Here is a 21055-nt window from a genome sequence, read left to right on the forward strand (position 1 = left end):
AGGCCGGGCCCCTGCTCCTGCTCCCACAGGGTCTCCTTGGTCCTTGTGGTCATCTGACTCATGGCTCTGCTGCCCCAGGTGTAAGCTCACGGGACAGGAACTGTCTTCCGGCTGGATCTGCACACTGGCCCCTCTGCGATGGGGAAGCTGAAGCCTGGAGAGTTCAAGCATGTTGGTCAGTGGGAGTGACAGGTGTGGACGAAGGACAAGCAGCCACCTCTTGGTCTGTACTAATTACAGCTGGGCCCAGGCTGGCAAGCCACGGAAAACTGGGGAGGCCAGACACAGACCAGAGATTAAGGATTCAAGGCTACAAGCCGCTTCCCTCCAGCGACCTGGAAGACAGAACCAGTCACAGAGTCACAGGAGGAGTGAAACCAACACCTCCCCCCTGGCCACCCAGGTGGCTCATACACGTGCCTCCCTGTTCCCTCTGTCAGGGACTCAAAGAAAAATTTTCATCACGGTGACTTTTACAATAAGCACCAAAACCATTTGTACCTGAGGAACAAACAAATCTGGTAATGAACTCCCCACTTAGCATGCTTCTCCATGGTTGGCGTGTGTTGGCCTCCACCCTCTGGGGATGACCTCTCACAGGCAGGGCTCCGGGACGCCTGAGTTTGTCCACAGTGTGTCTGCACACCCACCCAGTAGGACCCTCAGTGGGGAGCAAGCTGAGAGGAGGGGCCCCTCAGCTCAAGGCCTAATTCAGGGCAGTTCAACTTTCTGCCCCGTACAGGCTCGGGTGCTTACTGCCCTTCACTCTTGTCTGCTCGCCTGGCGCTGCCTCCACACGGATCCACCTTGCATTTCCGACAACTCTCAGCCTTAACAGGCTCCTGCCGGCCCTCAATGGGCTCAGGGGGCCCACGGTGTGCGTGCACGTGTGGGGTCCTCGCAGGGACGTGAACCCACCCAGCTCTGCAAAGAAGCATCAGCGCTTGAGCATAGAGAGCTCCGGGCATCAGCTCTCCCGGAAGAGTGCCTCCTGCTCTTTTCCTGTTTTCTTTAGAAGGACAATCTAATGAAGTGTTTCTAATAAAAATGTAATAAGGAATTCTGTACCAAGAAAGTCATAAACTTTTCCTGTGGACTCAGGGCAGTTCTTGAGACTCAAGTGATTTCCCATAACTCGGGTTTCCCTCTATCTCGGACCTGGTGCCACACCTCCCGCGGATCCTGAATCGTTAGTACTGCCGCCTCCTCCCCTGGCTCCGCCCTCGGTGGCTCAGTTTTCCTCTCGGACGGAGAGGAGGGAAGAGCACAGACAAGCAGCGGCTGCCAGTGAGGAGGAGCCGCACGGGTCAGGAGCAGGAGCGCAGGTGAGGGGCAAGCGGGCAGGGAGGGGAGGCCAGGAGGGGTGAGGGACATGGTGGGTGGCTCAGAGGTTGACAGTGGGACTCTGGTGTTGGCGGGCTCCGCATACTTGGATCTGCAGGGATGGAGACTCGAGAGAGTGGAGCTCCCCGACCCTCACCCGCTCTGGCCACTTTTCGCTTTAGAGACATGGCCCGGAGTGCTGGCCGGGGTCCATGAGCCAGGGGGCTGGGGGTGCAGGGTGCGTGCCAGGGGAGGGGTGAGGACAGGGGCTGCAGGTCGGAGAGGGGACCTGTGTCTCTGCAGGGCACCCCCAGGCTCGACTCTTGGAGGGGCAGAGAGGTGGCATCTTGGGCTCCCCAGGTCTTCTGAGTCTGGACAGAGCCCCCTCCGGCCCCTTGACCACAACTAGGGTGAAATGCATTCAAGTCCAGGCCCAGTGCCCCGCGGTGGCACTCACCCTCGTGTGCACCCGCAGGGGCATGCGCACACACTCACGAGCACTCACGCTCGCATTCCCATTATGCTCTCACACGTACTCACATACACACAGCACTTGCGCTCACAAACTTTGTAAAGCAGAAATGAAATGCCCAAGACTTCCCCTAACCAGGGAGAGCACTCTACAGTCCATTTCCACATTCTCCTTTCATTTTTGGTTTGACCGCAGCAGCAATCTCTAAGTTAAGTTCACCACCGTCAGCTGGTTAATGATCTGCAGTTTGAAAAACACTTTCTGTGCCTGTGGGTATAGGAGCCAGAGCCCTTGGGAGACCTCCTGTCTGGGGACAGTAACGGTGAGGGTGATGGGAGATGTGCTTCCAGCCGCAGGGGCCAGGGCAGGGCTGGCACGGGCAACCGGACTGGCGGTGGGGGAGGAGGTGGCTCGCCAAGAACAGGAGGCAGCCAGGCAGGGGGGACATCCTGTGCAAAGGCTGTGAGGCAGCAAGGGTTTGCTTGTACCCTGGCCTGAGGACTACTGGCCCAGCTGGGGTCCCCTCCTGGCGATAGCAGCAGGGACCAGGATATGGGCAACAGCACCCTGGACGGGGGCGTTTCCTCCGCTGAGCTCAGGCTGGGGCTCCACAGCCTTAACAGGCTGCAGCTGTCTTCTTGTGGTGGTTCGTCACCTCTCTCTACAGTGTTGATGAAAGGCCACCTGGGTCAGTGTTGTGCGCAGCCTTTCCACGTAAACATCAGCGTAGGCACCTGAGGCCCCTGAGCTGTAGGAAAGCAGCACCAGCTGCTGGAGTGCTGTGGGAATGGAGACTGGCACCAACCAAGGAGCCTCTGTACCTGGCCCCACGGACACCCACGCTGTCACAACCCTGGCTCCCTCAGAGTTCCCAAAGTCCCATAGTGGGCCGACGTGCTGGCAGCAGCATACACTTTCCAAAGTGTGTCCCTGATTCCTGTAAGTGAACAGCTCCCAAATCTGAGAGTCATCCTTGGTCAGGGACTCTGGCTGTCTCGCTGGGATCTTAATGTATGCAGATACAATTCCTGTGTTGGCGAGTTGGGAAAAACCTGAATTGCTGCCTTTGTTTCCCACCTCTCAGGTGTTCTTGCCTTCTGGTCCTGGCCCCATGCACGCAATCTTTCTGCTTCTCAATGTCACTTGCCCTGTCGCACCCTGGCCTCTCTCTCTGGTTTTTCTGTCCTTTGCAGCGTTGGCTACAAGTGAGAGACTCAGGCAGAGCAGCAGAGCCAGCAGACTTACAAACACATTTGGATTTCAAATAATGAGTCACTTTTTAAATATAAGTATGCCCCGAACATTGCGTAGAACATATACTACAAAATGATCGGTCACGTATCTGAAATTTCAGTGCACCTGGGCGTCTGGACTGTGCCCAGCAAGCTGAGGGAGGAGGCTGATTCACTAGAGTGGATTTCCTCCTGATAAATTCCCTGCAATGACTGCATGCTGCTGCTCACGGGGTGGCCCTGCCGCTGCCACGAATCCTAGGCCGCTGCCCAGACGGAGCCAGGCCCCTCACAGTCTGCGGACTCAGTGGCCTCCTGAGGGTCCCAGCAGAGGGTAGAACCAGTCCCGCCACTTTGCCTACCCCAGCGTCTCCTGAGCCTCGCAGTTCAAAGCAAGGACAGTAGGTTTCCAGGCCCATCTTGCAGGTGCTGTGGCTTCATGCCAGTGGCCCACAGGGAAATAGCTTGAGCGTACTCGCAGTGGAAAGTCTGGAAGTCTGGTGCTGTAGCTGGAAGCACACCCTCCTCTGCGCCTGCCCGGTGGGCTCGGCGGAGTGGGTAGCTCCTGATAACCTTTCCAGGGCAGTGCTCCGTGCAGACCCTTCACCTCCTGCTGGACCAGGGTCTGGGCCTGTCTTGTGCTGGTCTCAGCCTACTGACAGAGCCTGGGGGCACTCCCCTGGGCCCAGGTTCCCCTTTTGGAATCAATGTTGTGGCTGGACCTGCCCACAGGGTTCTCATTATGACTGCAAGACGCTACTGCAAGATGCTCTCGGTTGCTCTCAGCAATAAACCGTCAGGAAACTTCGAAGACAAGGTTTACGATTCACAGGCCTGGAGAGTACACAGCAGTCCAGAGACCACAGCAAGGTCTCAGGAAGAGTGAGAGAGCCTGTGGGCCTGGGGTTCTACTTTTACTGGGGTCCAGGGTGGGGGCATAAGGTTTTGCAGTTCACTCTTTTTTGAAGAAGAAGAAGAAGATTAGCCCTGAGCTAACTACTGCCAGTCCTCCTCTTTTTGGCTGGGGAAGCCTGGCCCTGAGCTAACACCCATGCCCATCTTGCTCTACTTTATATGTGGGACGCCTCCCACAGCATGGCTTGCCAAGCAGTGCCATGTCCGCACCCGGGATTCGAACCAGCGAACCCCGGGCTGCTGAGAAGCAGAATGTGCGAACTTAACTGCTGCGCCCCCTGGCAGGTCCCTGCGGTTCACTCTTTATTGTTGAATTTAAAACATAAGGGCGAGAATTAAGGCATGGGAAGGGAAGGACAAGAGGCCACACAGCCAGTCATCTAAGTCACCCAGAAATCTCTGGAGCAAAGGAAACTTGTGGGAGGCTCTTTATCTGGTCTTTCTGCGTCTACTGAAGATAGAGACAGCCCTGTTTGAAGCGGATCCCTTGGAAGTCAAAGCTTAAGCGAGCACTTGCATTACAATTAAAAAAACCCCAACTGTCAGGGCTCACATTACAAAGCCGCTGGGAGCTGGGACCTGGAGGAGAGGGAGGCCAGAGGAAGATTCTCCTTCCTGCCACCCTCGCCTCCCACTGGGCCCTCTGTGGCCCCAACCCTGCTGGAGGTGAGAGGGCGTGCACGGTGGGCCCACCTCAGCAGCTCGGTGCTGACAGCTGCAGAGAGAAAATAGACCCTCCGCTCGGCTGCTCTTAATATCAAATGCAGAACAACTACAGGATCTTGGGGCAGTCAGGGGCCGGTGGGGGCAGGCCAGTGCACATAGCCACTGCCCAGGCAGGAAGAGCTTGGCCCGGCATGTGCAGCTGACCCTCGGGGCCCTCCAGGACTGGGTCACTGAGGTTTGGAGGCCAAGCAGGCCTCCGCAGTGGCGAGTTCCATCATCCACTGGAGAGCTGGTCAGGGGCACAGCTCTCCGTGCTGGGTAAGGAGGGATGTCCCCCACACAAATGGATAAATGGATGACAGAGTCAGCAGGCCAGATGGGAGGGGTTGGAAATAGCATTCTGAGGGGCCTCTGGTGCCTTTGACTCCGTGCCCAGACAGTGGCCATTCGTGCCTCAATCACAGACTGATAGTCCAAAGTCCCTGGCAGCACTTCCAAAACAGTCTCAGAGACATCTCCTGACTTCCAGGTAAGGGCGGGATTCCCCAGGAGTGGGAGTGGTGGCAGAGGCAGGACGGTGCAGTGAGCAGGGAGGGGCGCCCCTGACTGGCAGACCTGGCTCCCCTGCCAGTCACCTGTGGGTCTGGACTGCTCAGTGGGCAGCTGTGCCGGTCACTGTCCTCACAGATAAGCCTGGATTTGAGCGTTGGTGACCGAGCATTGGGCCTGGCTCAGATCTAAGCCCGGGTCCAAAGAGAAAGCGCCAGGCCATTGGTCAGGGCTAGGTGGAACCTAGCAGAGCTGTAGGAGCCCCAGACAGCTAGGGCAGCAGGATGTGTGTGAAGACATTGGAGAGCTTCCTCATCTCCAGCCCCATTCCGTCTCTCTCCAGCCTAGCTGCTTTCATCTCAAATCCAGCTCTTGGCAGGCAGCTCCCCCTGTGCTCTTATGAGGTAGAAGTTTGTGTCTCTCCTTTACAGATTTGGCTCAGATGAGTTAAGACTTGTCCATGGTTCTGGGCCGTTTCTGGATATCATGCCCCAAAGCTGGAGATGTCCCCAGCCCCAGGCTCTGACCCTGCTGGTGGGGAGCCCAGCACAGCTCTATAGGACTACCCTTGTTGGGGGTTGCTCTGCGTTTTTGGTGGACTCCTCGCCCCTTGAGGAGTCCTGCCTGGAGGAGGGGGAGTCCTAGGTCCTCTTGTTCTAAAAGCGTGGACCTGACATTTGGCCCCAGCCCAGGGGGAAGCTGCGGCCCCCTCTGCCCGGTCCTTCCTCCGTTCCAGGACTGGAGCTGCCCTGAGCAGCTGTTCTCAATCCAGAACAGGGGACCTCCCCACCCCTGCCAGCACTACAGACAGGCCCTGGGCGTGGAACTGGCTGCTGCCCCCTGCTGTCCTCACCACAGGGGTCTGGTCAGTCTTGTGGCCTTTGAGACTTCTGGCGCTGGGCCAATGTTCTTGCCCATCAAGATGCCGATGAGATGCACAGCTGGCTCTCCGTGCCACCCAGTGCCACAGGGGTTGTGATGGAGGCCATAGCACCAGCCCAAGGTGGATGCAGTGGGGGAATCTAGAGGGGTGGGACTCGGGTATCCCTGTGTCCAGATTCTGGAACCACCCAGGGGCTTTCACAGTGGGAGGCAGGACCACAGGGAGAGCGTAAAGAGCCATCAGGAAGTGCCTGTGGCTGAGGACAGGGCTGTCCGGGGTCTGGGGGAAGGTTCAGGGGAGGCTGGGGGCTTTGGGCATCGGGAAGAGGAGGCTGGCATCCCTGCCAGCTCTCAGCGGGAACAGACACTGGCCTCCCTCTGAGAACATGACAGAGGATGGCCAGGGGCCACCTTTCTAGAGGCTGCACCCCTACGGAGGCCACCAGGTAGTGGTAGGGGTCCGTGGCACTTCCTGGTTTAGTTGTCTTGTGGTCATTTCATTGCGTACTAGAAAAACATAGGTATATATAGCACGTCCATCAATGACTTACAGATGCGCATTTCTCAAGGTGAGGCTAAAATAGATAATAAGGTTTGAAAAATGAGTCAGTGTAAAGTAACTGTTAGGATTTCAGGGTGTGTGGTGTGGTGAAAACCTCGGTGGCTGTCAGCTGGGGAGGCTGATGGGGCCGGGGGTCTGGTGGGGCTGACCTTATCTGGGGAGCTTGCCCCCTCCACCCTGGCAGGCAGACAAAATGCCCCAGAGCAAAGGGCAGCCAGGCCAGGAGTGATCGAAGCTCAGGGCCGGAGCACCCCCACCGCCACCCCCACCCAGGGGGCCTTGCCCTCGAAACTGAAGGTTGGCATCCTCCCAGAGCAACAGCTAGACCTCAGACCTCAGCCTGGCTTCCACCCTACCCCACCCCCAAGGCTGGGCTGCCTTCCTTTCACTTGTCAGCACACACCCTCCCTCTCAAAGTCCAGCTGAGCAGGTCATCACGTGGCACATAAATACGTCTTCACTGAGGTCACCACCTCCCCGTGTCACCTGGCCCAGGTGAGGACCAAGGCTGACCTTTGACCTATCCAGCTGGGCTGAAGTGGCCTACCGAGGGCCCACTGCTGCTGGGACTGACCGAGCCCTTCACAGTGAGGAGGCTGCACAGTCCACAGGGATTGAGCACCTGCTGTATACAGAGCATCTACTGCAGCATCTGTCTGTCGCCATGTCTGCGTGAAGTGAGGCCCTCGCACACACAGGTTTGCAGGCCCAGGACTGAAACAATCCATCCAGTCATTTACTCTCAAGCAACAATCCAGGAAATTTACTTGAAACTTGAAACACGAGTCTAAACTTATTCGGAAGGATAAACACCCGATCACAGTGAGGACGGTGTGTGAGGAGGATGGTCCGACCAGGAGGGCCTCCTTCTGGATGCTGCAGGCCCCTGGGCCCCTCCCTTCAGGGAGGACATGCCTGCCCTTCCTGCTGAGTCCCGAGGTTGCTGTGGTGGAAACAAATGTGTCTGGACAGAGGATTCGGGGCGGTGTGTCTGTGCAGCTGGGCATTTGGTAGGTGCACCGGGCCGCCAACAGGAAGCTCTGCAGCTCACTCCGTGCCCAGGGCACAGGGGTGGCCACCTGGGTGGCATTCTGGTTTAGGTTCCTTGGATGTGAATCCTCCGTGCAGCCCTGAGGACACCTGCCCACTGGCTCAGGTATGCCTTCACCTGTCCTGGCAGGGCTGGAGTCCTGGGGATCAGCATGCTGCCTCCCCGGGAACGTGTCCTCCCACATCACTGGCTGGGGGCGAGCTTGGCCTGCCTCCTCCTGCCCCCAGAGACCAGGGAACCGGGACCCGCACTGGACTGCTGCGGAAGTGTGGATGCCAAAGGCTGTGCGGAGGTCGGCCAGAGGCGGCAGAGCAGAGACAGCTGTGTGTCTGCTGATGGCTGAGGGACAAAGGTGGTGTCCTCTGAGGCCACTATGAGGGAGGTGCAACCCCATGGAAGCCCTGGATCCTGTGACAAGGGAGCAGCCCTGGGAAGTCCCTGGGAGACCTCTGAGGACCTGCAAAGTTCCCAGCAGACTGTTCTTGAGGCAGAAAGAAACTGGAAACACTGAGGCGCCTCCCAAGGCTTCCTCCAGGGCCCGGCCAGTGGCCAGAGGTGAGACCACACAAGGTGAATTTCTGCCCACATCCTGCAAAGTGCAGCTCGTGCATGACCCAGAGTCAGGAGCAGGACCGCGCCCGGCAGGGGCTCCCTTCAGGTGGGCACAGAGGGCTCTGGCCAGGGGGCGGGAGTGACCACCAATGATCAGCAAGTATGGCTTTCGGCCCCTCGGGTGTGTCAGAAGCTTCCAATTTAGGAAAAGATATTTTGTAAAAATATTCAGGAAAAGGATTGATCAGATCTTATCTGAGGTGCCAGGATAAGCCCCAGCATGGGCAATTGTGACACCTCTTTCTAGAACCTTCCATCCACATAAGGTTTCCAGCAACATTTAATGGTGATGAGCTGTTTATGCCCAATCCTGGCGACTGCTGACAGGTCCTGAAACTGGAAAGGCTGCCACTGGACTGTGTCCAGCTGTGAGGTCTCAGCCTGTTTTGCATTATCTGAGCAGGTTCAGGCAGGATCAGGGCAGGCATCCCTCTCCACTCAGTCACCAAATTCCTGGTTCAGAGAAAAAAAAGTTGATTAAAATTATGTTAACGTTCTTGTGGAAAACAAACATCTAAGGAAAGACTAACAGAGCAACAAGGGAGAAGCTGCCTCCCCAGGGTGAAGACAGACACAGACGGCTTGAAACCCATGCCAGTGTCCTGCGTGGAGAGGTCCATCAGCAGGTCCCGAGCGCCCTGTGGGCCGGGACAAGGAGTCTCACTCAAGCAACGCCTGGGGTGCAGTGTGCCCTCCTTAGGAAGACACAGAGCCGGCCGTCACACGTCCATGCAGAACGACTTTGCCGTGGATTCAAGATTTGAAGATAAAAATAGATGAGATTTGGCCATCCGTGGATTCCCCACAGTCTGGGAGGCCTTTTCCAAAGGACACTTCAGACAAACAACAAAAAATACTTTTGAAACAAAACCTTGAAGTTTTCAAGGCAGAGACAGACCAGACATACCATACAAACATGCAGAGTTTTTATTCCAGAAACGATCAAGGGAGAAATGAGCGACTGGGGAACACAATTGCTTCACAAATGACAGTTTCTTTAAGACATGAAAGTCTTCTAAACCCGTAAGGAGAAGACAGACAACCTCAGAAAGATGGGCAAAAGGTTTGCAAAGGCAGTGACAACACGGAAACCCAAAGAGCCAGTAACAGGATGAGATGGCCGGTGCCTCTGCAGTCGGGACACGCCTGTGAGGCACAGGGAGTCTCGTGTCACCTGGAGAAGCTTAGGTGAGGGGGCAGGCGGCACTGGGGGCTGTGGGGAAGGGGCGGCCCTCACGCAGTCGCTGAAATCGAGCACCCCCAACTCACCGCAAAGTGAGAACCAGATGCAGAGAAATGGACATAACGCGACCCCAAAATGCTCCCTCCATGTGTCTGGGGTTTGTGTGTGATTATGTGTGAGTGAGAAGGAAGCTGGGTCACGTAGTCACTGGGGCACGGTTGTGGGGTTAGGGGAGGGAACAGTGTCTGCATGTCCTGGGGCAGCCGTAACAAAGGACTACACAGAGGGGTTCAAGACAGCAGAAGTTTCTCATTTCACGGTTCTGGGCCAGAAGTCCCAAATCCAGCTGTTGGCAGGGCTGTGCTCCCTCCAAAGCCTCCGGGGCAGCATCCTTCCTGCCTCATCCAGCTTCTGGTGGCTCCAGCGTTCCTGGGCTTGTGGCTGTATCAGTCCACTCTCTGCTTCCGTCGCCCCGTGGCCTTCTCCCTGAGTGTCTCTCTCTTTGTGTTTAAATTCCCCCTTTTTATAAGGACATCAGTCATATTGGATTTAGGGCCCAACCTACTCCAATTGACCTCGTCCTAACTAATCATGTCTGCAAAGACCCTATTTCCAAATAAGGTCACATTCACAGGTACTGGGTGGACATGTCCTTTGGGGGCCACCATTCACCCCAGGACATACGGTTCAGAGGGAGAAAGGAGGGAGGACGGGGGGCGGCGGAGTACCTGTGATTAAGTATCTCATCTAATATGATTCCACTTACGTAAAACCACATGCATGTGCGTGCACACGCGTGTACAAGAACACACTTGAAAGAGGGGCCCTGAGTGCCCACCGCCTCTCTCAGGTAATGTCTTCCCGGTGGTTCTTCCATCCTCGGCTGTTCTCTGTCGGTTGCTGTTGTTTCACAAACGTGGTACATATATCATGAGAAAAAAAAGCTGCCCTCCGGTAACAATAAATCAGGAACAGAAACAAGTCTAGAAAATCAAACAGAGGAAGCCTGGAGGCAGCAGCACCGGCCACACCAGCTCAGAACCGACACACCCGGGGAGGCTGTGCTGGGGAAGTCTGCCCCCAGCGTGGCTGGACGGGACTCAGCCCCCCGGGTGAGTTGCATCTGTGATATCTCAGGACCTGCAGCTGTCTCCTTGCAGCCGGGTCACCCAGGCTGGGCAGACAACATCGCAAAAGGAGGCCCACCTACCCTTCCACCCCATCCCCTTGCCCAACTGGAAAAAAAAGTAAAAACAGCTGAACTCAAAACCAAAGGGTCCCAACTCTATGACATTCTGGAAAAAGCAAAACTATGGAGACAGTAAAGAGATCAGGGACACGGAGGGGGACACGGTGTTTTCAGGGCAGTGGAATTAGTCTGTGTGATACCATAATGTGGATACATGTGTCCAAGCTCACATTATGTCCAACACCAAGGGTGACCCGTAATGTACACTATGGACTTTAGTCAATGATAACACATCAGTACTGGCTTATCAATTGTACAAATGCACCATGCTACTACAAGACACTAATAATAGGAGAAACTGGGGTGCCAACATAGGGGAATTCTCAGCACTTTCTGCCCAATTTTTCCATAAACCTAAAACTGCTCAAAAACAAAAGAGAAAAGTCTGTTATTATTTTATTTTTATTTTTGTTGTTGTTGAGGAAGATTAGCCCTGAGCTAATATCCGTGCCAATCTTTATATGTGGGACACTGACACAGCATGGCTGATGAGTGGTATAGGATCCAAACCTGCGAACCCCGGGCTGCTGAAGTAGAGTGCACGAACTTAACCACTAGGCAACACGGCCCCAATTATTATCATTATTATTAATCAAATGGTCAACAAATGGTCTGGCAAACAATTTTAAAATACTTTTAAATAGTTTAAACGCATCAGGATAAATGGCAGTTTCATGAAGGCCGAGTGATCCCAAGAGCCTGAGGTGGGCCTGTTCAGAGGAAGTGAAAATCCACGATTTCCGGATTCTAACGCGTGACTTCCACAGGAAGACTTTGTTGATAAGGAAATTCAGCAAGTGGACCAAGTATCCCTAAGGAGGTCCTGAAGTGAAGCTGGTGCGCCCAGCCACAGAATGCACAAGGGGGGTGGGGACTGGGGGCATCCAGGGGGTCTTAGGACAGTGTCAATGCAGAGTGGGCCCCAGAGTCTATGTGGCACCAGCCGTTTCCATAGGACACACGACGCAGGCCGTTTTGCAGGTTTTACTATGAAACTGGAAAGATAAACCCAGATTGGGGGTGGAGGGGCGGACGGTTATCTCCCAGTGCCTTGTTTCCTGTCTTGTTGGACAGTGGCCAGCACTGTGCACATTATAAAGGCACCAAGAAGGGCCGGGGGCAGGCTGCACGGAGAAGGGGTGGGCGGAGGCTCCAGCATTCACAGACCCCTGCCTGCCCCTGCCCAAGCTGCAGCCGCTCCCGCTCACTTCTGCAGCAGCCCGGGGGGCCTCTGACCCATCGGCTTTCCTTCCTCCAGGGAGTGTCCCAAGAACCGTGGAGGAAGATGCTGAACCCCTGAGGCCTGTCCGCTGACCATGCTGACCTTGGCATCCCCTGTCCTCCTTGCTAGGATGCTCTGGGCCCTCCTGCTCCTGGATGCCTCCTTCAGTGCTCAGAAAGGAAGTAAGTCTCAGGGTCCCACTCTCTCTGCCGGGGGGGGGTTCAGTGGGGGCAAGCCAGGGATGGGGGCAGCAGACTGAGTTCAGGCCCAGGAGGGGCCGAGGCCCCAGGGAATGTCAATAACCCTAGGGCGGGCAGTCTGTGAATGTTCTGAGCCCCAGCCATGACCCACGTGAGTGACCTTCCCCTCCGCACAGGCTGGGACAACCCTACCTGCACCCAGGGCGTGGTGTCTGTGCCCAGGGGGGCACGTGCCATGATGGCCTGCAACATCTCCAACCCCTTCTCCAACATCACCATCTGCCTGAGTGTGGCGGCAAGGACGGACTGCCAGTACATCTTCAGGAATGCCCCCCAAGGAAACACCTCTCAGGATGGGTGGCACCTGCGGGTTCAAGGAGGCATGGCACAGCTTGTGATTGAGGACGCCTGGGACAATCAGTCTGGCCAGTACAAATGGCGTCTCCAAGGAGGCCAGATAAACGTTGGAATCACCACCCTGAATGTCTCAGGTGGGGGAGGGGCATCTCGACCCCCCAGGCATTTTCCTGCCTGCCCCCCAGGGGCTCAGCAGTGGCTGGGCTGGGAGGGCAGGCCTGGATTCCAGCAAAACGAAGCCACACAAAGCTCTGCCATCACCCAGAGACCCCGTGGGCCCCTTGCCTTCTCCAGCAGCACCCCACTCCCGCAGCCTCACCCTGGGCGCCAGCCACCCAAAGAGCCAGCACTCTCCCAAGACCAGGACCCCTCTCTGACCACCCCCTCCCAGCTTCACCACTAGCTCCCCTCGCACCTGTCCCCGCACCCCCTCCAGGACACGCTGGTTACATCTAACGGCGCCCCCTTCACACCCCCGTGGCCACAGTGACCCGCTACCCTGCTCCACTCACCAGCCCCTCTGCCCTCTCTCCCGCCCCCTCACTCTCGCCCAGGATCCGGCTACTTATTTGATTCACTGAGGAAATGGAAGCAATTAGCAGAGAACATCCCCAAGCTGCCCTCCCACCTCCCCCTCACCTCTGGGCCCCCCTCCATGACCTCCCACAGGATCACAAGTCCCCTCCCCTGGGCTGCCCCTGCATTTGGGCCCTGGATGTTCCCCGACCCCCACCTGCTGCACAAGGGCAATGACCCCTAAACCCTCCTCTCCACCCCACTGCTCCTCTTCCACCCCTTCCTTTGCTGTAAAACTCAGCAAGTCTCCACCGCCCCCCACACCCGCTTCTAACCCAGTCATGGTCACCCTGAGCACTAGGGGCAGGGAGCAGTGGTTCAGCTTTGCCCCCCGCCCCCAGGGGCAGGGAGAGGGGCTGAGACCCGTGCCCCACACTGGCCAGGCCCTGGGAGGGGGACCCAGTGAGCCCTTCATGGACTCCTGTATCCAGGTCTCATCCGACACCTGGGACTGGGGGTGGGGACTGCACCAGGGCTGGGCCTGGACAGGCCCCTAACCTGCCTGTGTCTCCTCGGCAGAGCCCCAGGACCCACTCTTCACACCTTACCCAGGTGGGTGTTTGCTTCCTTACCCCGAGGTGCAGGCGAGGAGCCTGTGCCCCCGGAAGCCCCCTCGGGTCTCCCAGCCCTCTGTGCCTGGCACCCAGGCCCATCCTGCACACCCCATCACCCCTCCCACTCTCCCACCCTGGGCCACGGGAAGTGATGTCCCCTCCCAGGTTTGCTCCAGGAATGCATGATGAAGGCCTCCCGCCCACTTTCCGGCAGGCCCAGAGTCGCCACGCCCCCTGCATGAGGTGGGGAGCCAGTCTGATATGGTCTTTGTCATCCCTGTCATTGTCATCCTCTTCATCCTGGTGCTCGGCATGTGGGCCTGGTGCAGAAGGCGCCATTCCCTGAAGCTCTCAAATATTCCGCAGGTACGAGGCCCTGCTCCTTGTCTATGGGCCAGCAGGGGGACTGGGTGGGGGTCACCCCGGACTTGGCCTGGACACTCGGCCGCCTGGCCTTGCACCCACCGGGGCTAGGGGGAGGAGTGGGAGTGTGGGGTCCCAAAGAGCCAGTGCCCCTCCCCAAGAGGACCCTAGCTGGCTATGGCAGTCCCAGGCCCAGAACTTGTGTACCCCACTCCCAGCCAGGCCTCTGGTTTCCCATTGTCCCTCAAGCCTCACTTTGTCCCCAGGGTGCCCGGGAGGACAGCATGGGTGGGGAGGCTGCACTTCCTGCTCCTTCCAGGAGACCTAGGATGTATGGGTACGGGGGCGGGAGCGGTGCTGCATGTGCGTGAGCGTGTGTGGTGGGTGTGTCTGTGTGTGCATGTGTGTGAGTGTGGATGGTGGGTGGGTGTGTGCCTGAGTGTCTATGTGCACTGGTTTCTGCTCACAGCTGTCATTTCTCCCTCCCCAGAGGGGTTGGTTCAGAGCCCCAGGAACATGGGCCTGTTGGGAGGGTGATCCAGCCCTCTGGGCATCTGGCATCAAGCCCCAGGAGCCCCACCCTGACCCAGAGGCTGCCAGCACAGGGTGATCACAGCCCAAGCAGTGGAGGCCTGCTTGTCCCCGTCTCCCCCACCCGGCTGACAGATACCTGTGAACCCATCAGCACTGGTCTGCTGGCCCGGAGACCTGCCCAGTGTGCGGTCTTCGGCAGCGGCTTTTTCAGCCGAGTGAGGACTCTGGGTCCCACGCAGAGAGTGGACCCAGGGTGAAGACCGTGGCCTCCTGGGAAGGCAGGCCACGCAGGCCCTTCCCACTACGTCCTCAGCAGCTCTCTTGGCTCCCTCACCCTTTGGCCAGAAATGCAAAAATCTAAGTTCCAGAGCAGTTGACCTGATGGGACGCTCTCCCTCGTGGGCCCGCCCACTGCGGGCGGTGGGTGCCTCCTGCGCGCGCTCCCGCCCCAGGAGCAGGAGGGGCACGCGGGTAACCTCCAGACGCGCCCGGTTTTGGTCTTAAGTGGATCTCGGGCACGCTCCTGGCGTTTGACTACGAGCAGGAACAGGTTTTGGGGACCCTGCTGCCAGCAGCGGCGAGGCCCAGAGCGGGGACGGGAAGCCTAAGGTGGTGCGTCGGCCCCCACCACCAGGGGGCGCAGCCGCGGCGCCGGCCCTGAGGAGACCCACGGGCGGCTGGGCGGTCCGGGCGGGTCCCACCCGCGCCTCCCTCGCCCGGCTGCCCTGCCCCGTCCGCCCTGCTGGCCCCGACCCATCCCACACCGGTTCACGCAGCAGTATTCCTAATCCCCGTGCATTCTTACTACATACATATAGGGCTTTTTCGAGGTGAATAAAATAAGCCAAGCGGGACCAGCCCCGTGGCGGAGTGGTTCAGTTCGTGCGCTCGGCTTCGGCGACCCGGAGATTCGCTGGTTCGGATCCCAGGCGCAGACATGGCAGCACTCTTGAGGCCACGCTGAGGCGGTGTCCCACGTGGCACAACCCACAACTAGAACATACAACTGTGTACTGGGGGCTTTGGGGAGAAGAAGGAAAAAAAGGAAGATTGGCAACAGATGTTAGCTCAGGTGCCAATCTTTAAAAAAAAAACCAACCAGTAAATCATCAAATGAGCTGAGAAATAAAATATTTTTTAAATGGAAAACATAAGAATCTAAAAGAAGCTGCTTCATGTCTTAAAGTGATAAAGAGTCCTGAGGCGTTTGAAAGGTACTGACATCTGGAAGCCCCTGCTCACTGTGAGGAACCACAAACTGGAGGCCCCATGTGGTGCATGGTGACCACTGCGACCGCGGGCATGTGCCGCCGCCAGGCAGGCCTATCCCAGAGCCAGGCTGACACCTGCCAGACACAGCGGGCGCCGCACCAGGGCCTCCATGCTCTGCGGGCTGCAGAGATCTATTCTGTCTCACTGGAAACAGACCAAAAGTGTTGGGGCAGATAAAGTGATATCTAAGGTCGTTTTATTGTTGATCTCAAGGTGGAAGGGGCCCACGAAAGTCCTTCTGCTCCCTGCACACCCCAGGCAGGACACCTGGAAGGAAATATGGCATCTGCATTCTCACAAGGCCCTCGAGGCCCTGCTACCCTCCCCCCATTCCACCCCACCCCACCCCCGGCCCCATCCTGCCCCAGTGCTGCCAGGTGACTGATGTGATGAGCCAGATTCCTGGGTGTAAATCAGGTTCCAGCAGAAAGTGTCCCAGAGGACGAGGGCAGCTGGAGCCTGACCCGCCCCACCCAGGGGGCCCCCTTGTCTTTCTCCTAATCCTGACTCCTATCCCCTGGCCTCACCCTCTTCTCTCCTCTCCCCTTATGTGCCCTGTGGAGACACAGCAACGGTGAGGAACCAGGGCAAAGGGTCACCCTGTGGGCACCCAGTGAGGCAGTGGGACTCAGCCAGGTCTGCCTCCCCCCGCCCATGGCTCCACCTCCAAGAAGCCCTCCCCCCAAGTGTCCCAGCCACCACCTGCCGCCCTCTCTGCCTGCCTCCTACTCCGTCTCACCTTGCCTGGACCCCTGGGAGGTGACCTTTCATCAGGACTTTTGGGGTGGGGCCTCCGAGGCGCACACAGTTGGGTGCTGCAGACAGGAAGAGACTTGCGGCTGGCTGTGAGGGATCCTGCCTTTTGCCTGCCGCTGGGTCCACGGTGGGTGGGGTGGCAGCGAGCATGGCCCCGGGGCTCTCTCTGCTCCCCTTGCTCCTGGCCCTTGTCCACAACCTGCTGAGGGCCCTGACCGCCCAAGGTAAGCGCTTCCCAGCTGCCCTGCTGCCCCTGACTCGGATGCTCCTTCCCAGGAAGAGGGTGGTCTGGGGATGCTGAGCATGACCTTCCCGCAGAGCCCCCCACAGACCTTGAACACCTGTCACAAAACAACGAGCAGCAGACGTTGGTAACGTCTGGGTGCAGAGTCACCAGCTTCGAGCTCTCTTTTCTCTTTACCTGAATGTCCAGATTCTCTTCTACAGTTAGCAAGGTGGCCTCTGTCATGAGAGAACTCTGCCCTTTAGTTTGCTTTTTAAAACAGATACATGTGTGAAGTTCTGCAGTGAGATGGAAAGGCCAGTGACATAAAGTAGGGTGGGGGGATCAGCCGGCACAATTCTTGTGCAAAAAAACAAAAAAAGGAGAGAAAGAAAGAGCTGCAGAATTTAGTTTGGGGAGAAGCTGATGTTTGCATTAGGTTAAGGAAGGTTTGCGTCTGCACCAGGAAGCTGGTCCCGCTGCTCCCCAGCTGGGCAGAGGGGGGACGTTTCTGGTGTCCCACAGACAAGACAGGATGTGCCCACCCCACAGAGCCACCAGCTCCAGGTGCCTGGAAACATGGGGAAACTGAGGCACCAGCGTTGGAAAGAGAGAGGGAGACTGACAGTGCCTCCTGCTATCTCAGGGACTGTCCTGGAAGGGAGGGAGAGGGTGTGGAGTCAGGGAGAGTGATCAGAGCCCCCCAGGGGAGGGCCGGCTGTTTGGAAGGAAGAAGCCCAGCTCCACCTTCCCTGGAACTTCAGGGTGGGGAGAGGTCGAAGATGGCCCGGTCCCTGTGGCCCCTTCAGCGCTCAAGTGTAGCCACTGGGTGCTGGCGCCCTGAGCTGCTCCAAGGCTCCCACAGGGTGCCTCGTCCAGGGTGATGTGTCAGCAGCGGGCTGTCCCAGGGCCCCTCCATCCCACCACCGTCCCCTGCAGACAGACAAGTCCCTGCTCCTGCAGCCAGGCAGGTGGTGACGGTGGCTGGGCCTCCCTGCAGAGGTGCAGCAGTCCCCTCCCTACATAATCGCCCCAGAGGAGAGTTCCATCAACATCACCTGCTGCACCAGCGGGACCCTGCTCGGGCTCCACCTGAAGCAAAGTTGGCCGAAGCCCAGCAACGTGATTTATTATGAGGGTGAGAGGAAGACTACCGTGGACGAACGGTTCTCGGACCGCGTCACCTTCTCAGGGCCACGAGACAACTTGACTATCACTGTGCACCACCTGCAGCTGGCTGACACCGGCATCTACACCTGCCAGGCCATCATGGAGAACATCAGGGAGATCCAGGGCCCCGGGACCTCAGTCGTGGTGACAGGTAGGGAGCGTGCCACCCCAGGACCATTCCACCTACATGCTGGCCAGGCTGGCCTCTGCCTGCCACTGTCTGGGGACCTTCCCTCTATACTTGCTTGAGTGGTTCCTTCCAGCTCAAGCCTGCCTCCTCCAGCAAGCCTCCTGGATTGTCCCCCACTCCAGGTCCCCTCCCTGCCCTGAACCCCAAAAGCTCTCATGGAATCCCCCACCTGCCAAGTGCCTCTCTCTGTTCCTTCTTCCCAGACAAACTGTCCCAAGCAGTGAACACATGCCGGGAGGCTCAGCTGATACACCCTGCCCTCCCCACGGCCCTGGCTGTGGGCTTCTTCCTCATCGGGCTAGGACTGGGGGCGGTGTGTGTGCTGAGGAGGACCCAGGTCAGTATGAATGCCCCAGCTGTTACCTGCGTCCCTATAAGCTGGCTCGTCTTGGAGAGCAGGGAGGGAAGAAGAGTGGTGAAGCCAGAGAGCTGGCCAGACGGGAAACCCCAGCACCCACCCGTCCCCTCCATCAGGCTCCCCTGGAGCTCCAAGGGTTTGGATGGCAGGGTGGAAGGTGGGAGGGAAACTCAAGAACTGGAGCCCAGACCAAGTCCTAAGGATACAGGGCGGGCCGGGGCCGGGCCGGGGTACCGGCAGGATGTGCTGCTCAGTAATTTGAGGGTGAGGGTGGGAGGAGGGTCCAGAGAGACCGGTCAGAGAGCTTGGGGATGCCTGCGTGTGACTTCCTGTGTGATGTGTGTGCGTATGTGAGTGCGCGTGTACATGTGAGCGTGTGTGAACATGTGCTGCAGGTGGGAGGGGAAGGAGGTGACGGAGACAGGGGCCAGGAATCGGTCAGTTCTGCCCCTGGTCCCTCAGATGTTTGCCCCTCACCCCCGCCCTTCCCCAGCTTCACGAGCTTCTGGTCCCTGTCCAGGTCCTTGGGGGCAAGGTCACTTCCAACCTCCCTGCCACTGCCCCCTGGGCTGCCCCACCCCCTTGCCCAGGCCTGGGGCAGCTCAGGACAACTGAGGGGCGGGCTGCAGGCCCAGAGGCCCTGCGGCGTTTCAAGGCTAAAATCTAAAGGCTTCCTAAGGGGGTGTGCGTTGAAGAAAGAGGGTCCCCAGAGGGAGCTGGCCCCTTGTAGGGAGACGACAGGCTTTATCTTTCAGATCAAGAAACTCTGCTGGGCCAGTGATAAGAACTCGGTGTGTGTGGTGTACGAGGACATGTCCTACAGCCGCCGCAACACAGTGTCCACCCCCAACCCGTACCAATGAGCCCCGTGGGCCCCCTGGGCCTCCCTCTGCCCGAACAGAGCTCCGGGAAGACCAGCGGAGCCAGTGCCAACGCGAGGGCAGCTTCCTGCAGCAGTCAGGCTCTGGGCACCTCCTCTGAGAAGTCTTCTTTGGCTGCCTCCTGCCCTCCTCTCCCTGCCCAGCTGCCCCTGGCTCCTTGAAGCTACCAGGGAGAAAGTCTGTCTGTCTCTCTGTCCTGCTGCAGCCAGGGGCAGCAGGCAGCTTGGTGCGGGGGGGAGAGGGGGCAGCCACTGCCAGAAATAAAGTGCTTCTCGTCTCCCTATTCTGACCCCAGTGTCTGTTTCTCAACCAGCTCAGAGTGGAGGAGGGAGAGGCCTGCCTGGCACCCTCCCCAAGGGTCTCCTAGGACGTTTGCAGCTTGTGTGACTACGTGTGAGAAGAAGAGAGAGGAAATGGGCACTTCCTCCCTCCAGCCTGGAGGGCGCCCCACAGTCTGGAGCCCTCACCGGCCCCCCTCTCGCCCTTCCACCTGCCCACCCCGACCCCCACCCCCCTTCACCCACCCTCACCTGCCTCCACCACAGGGTAAGATGGGGATGGAGGAAGGGGAGCTGCAGCCGTGACCTGGGTGTCCTCACAAGGGGCCCTCCCTGTGTGCGCTCATGGGAGGGGTGCGGGAGGTGGAGCCATGGGGAACTTGCCTCCCGGTGGGCAACAGTCGCCCGCCTGCGTAGTGTGAATGGTGGTGGGTGTCCTCCTGGACTCTGGGTCAGAAGCAGCAGACTGTGCTTCCTGCTCTGCCCCATCCTGTACCGAGGAATCTTCCATCAAAGTTGCAAAGACAAAACGAACACAATCGGCTGCTCGGAAACTCCTAAGACCTGTCTCTATAAAATCACTACGGAGATAAATGACGTGCATCTACAAACTCAGGGAGGGGATGTTTGAGAAATAATTATAGAACAAGGGCTAATACGTTTAATTTATAAAGAGCCTTATCAATCAATGGGAAGAAGATGAATACTTGGATATGAATGTACAAACAGCAAAAATGACTGATGGACATAGGCAACCATTCAAACTGCTAGTTACCAATGGAACATCAACTGAGATGAGGTAGCCGTTCACCCCCTGGGTTTGCAAAGATTAAAATGTCATTCAAGTATGAGGTCGCTTTTACTGGGAAGTCCCACTTGTAGAACTGTATCTTCGGGAAGTGATCTTTGGGCACAGAAGCAAATCTACAGTAATATCGAGCCAGCCCTGATGGCCTAGTAGTTAAAGTTTGGGGTGCTGTGCTTCAGCCACCCAAGTTCAGTTCCCTGGGTGTGGAACCACACCACCCGTCTGTCAGTGGCCATGCTGTGGCAGCGGCTCACATAGAAGTAGAAGGACTTACAACTAGAGTATACAACTATGTACTGGGGCTTTGGGGAGGAAAAAAAAAGAGAGAGAGGTAGATTGGCAACAGTTGTTAGCTCAGGGTGAATCTTTCCCAGCAAAAAACCCCAAAACTACAGCAATATCCATTGCAGTGCTGCTTTCAATACAAAAATTAACTGAAGAATGACCTAAGTGTCCCAATAAGAGAACTGCTCTATCGATTTTGGCGCACACATGCAGCAGGCGTAGACATGGCGCCATGAAGAATCTAGCTCTACCAGGATCTTCACAAGACGCCACGAATGGTACAAGTTGGGTGCAGAATGTGTGTATGACCCCACATTTATAAAATACACATG

General features: G+C 57.5%; 1 protein-coding gene across 3 annotated transcripts; it reads left to right on the plus strand.

The window, feature by feature from the left end:
- The first annotated feature begins 1210 nt into the window (after nucleotides 1-1210).
- Nucleotides 1211-19635, plus strand: SECTM1 (secreted and transmembrane 1). Of its 3 annotated transcripts, XM_070226771.1 has the most exons (8): nucleotides 1211-1325; nucleotides 11955-12100; nucleotides 12295-12609; nucleotides 13571-13603; nucleotides 13820-13971; nucleotides 17987-18074; nucleotides 18317-18450; nucleotides 19227-19635. In XM_070226771.1, the coding sequence occupies exons 2-8, from the start codon at nucleotides 12013-12015 to the stop codon at nucleotides 19332-19334; spliced, it is 918 nt and encodes a 305-aa protein (XP_070082872.1). In that variant the 5' UTR covers nucleotides 1211-1325; nucleotides 11955-12012; the 3' UTR covers nucleotides 19335-19635. The 3 variants fall into 3 exon arrangements, with proteins under 3 accessions (XP_070082872.1, XP_070082873.1, XP_001490633.1); XM_070226772.1 differs by lacking the exon at nucleotides 13571-13603; XM_001490583.5 differs by lacking the exons at nucleotides 1211-1325; nucleotides 11955-12100; nucleotides 12295-12609; nucleotides 13571-13603; nucleotides 13820-13971 and adding an exon at nucleotides 16454-16754 and having other exon boundaries at nucleotides 17754-18074.
- The last annotated feature ends 1420 nt before the right edge of the window (nucleotides 19636-21055 follow it).

Source organism: Equus caballus, chromosome 11 (assembly GCF_041296265.1).
Source record: "Equus caballus isolate H_3958 breed thoroughbred chromosome 11, TB-T2T, whole genome shotgun sequence".
In the NCBI taxonomy this organism is placed as follows: Eukaryota; Metazoa; Chordata; class Mammalia; order Perissodactyla; family Equidae; genus Equus; species Equus caballus.

Coding starts and splice junctions, on each gene's coding strand:
- SECTM1 (XM_070226771.1), top strand. CDS start 12,013: ATGCTGACCTTGGCATCCCCTGTCCTCCTTGCTAGGATGCTCTGGGCC. Junction 13,972..17,986: donor AGCTCTCAAATATTCCGCAG/GTACGAGGCCCT, acceptor CACCACCTGCAG/CTGGCTGACACCGGCATCTA. Junction 18,451..19,226: donor GTGTGCTGAGGAGGACCCAG/GTCAGTATGAAT, acceptor TTTATCTTTCAG/ATCAAGAAACTCTGCTGGGC.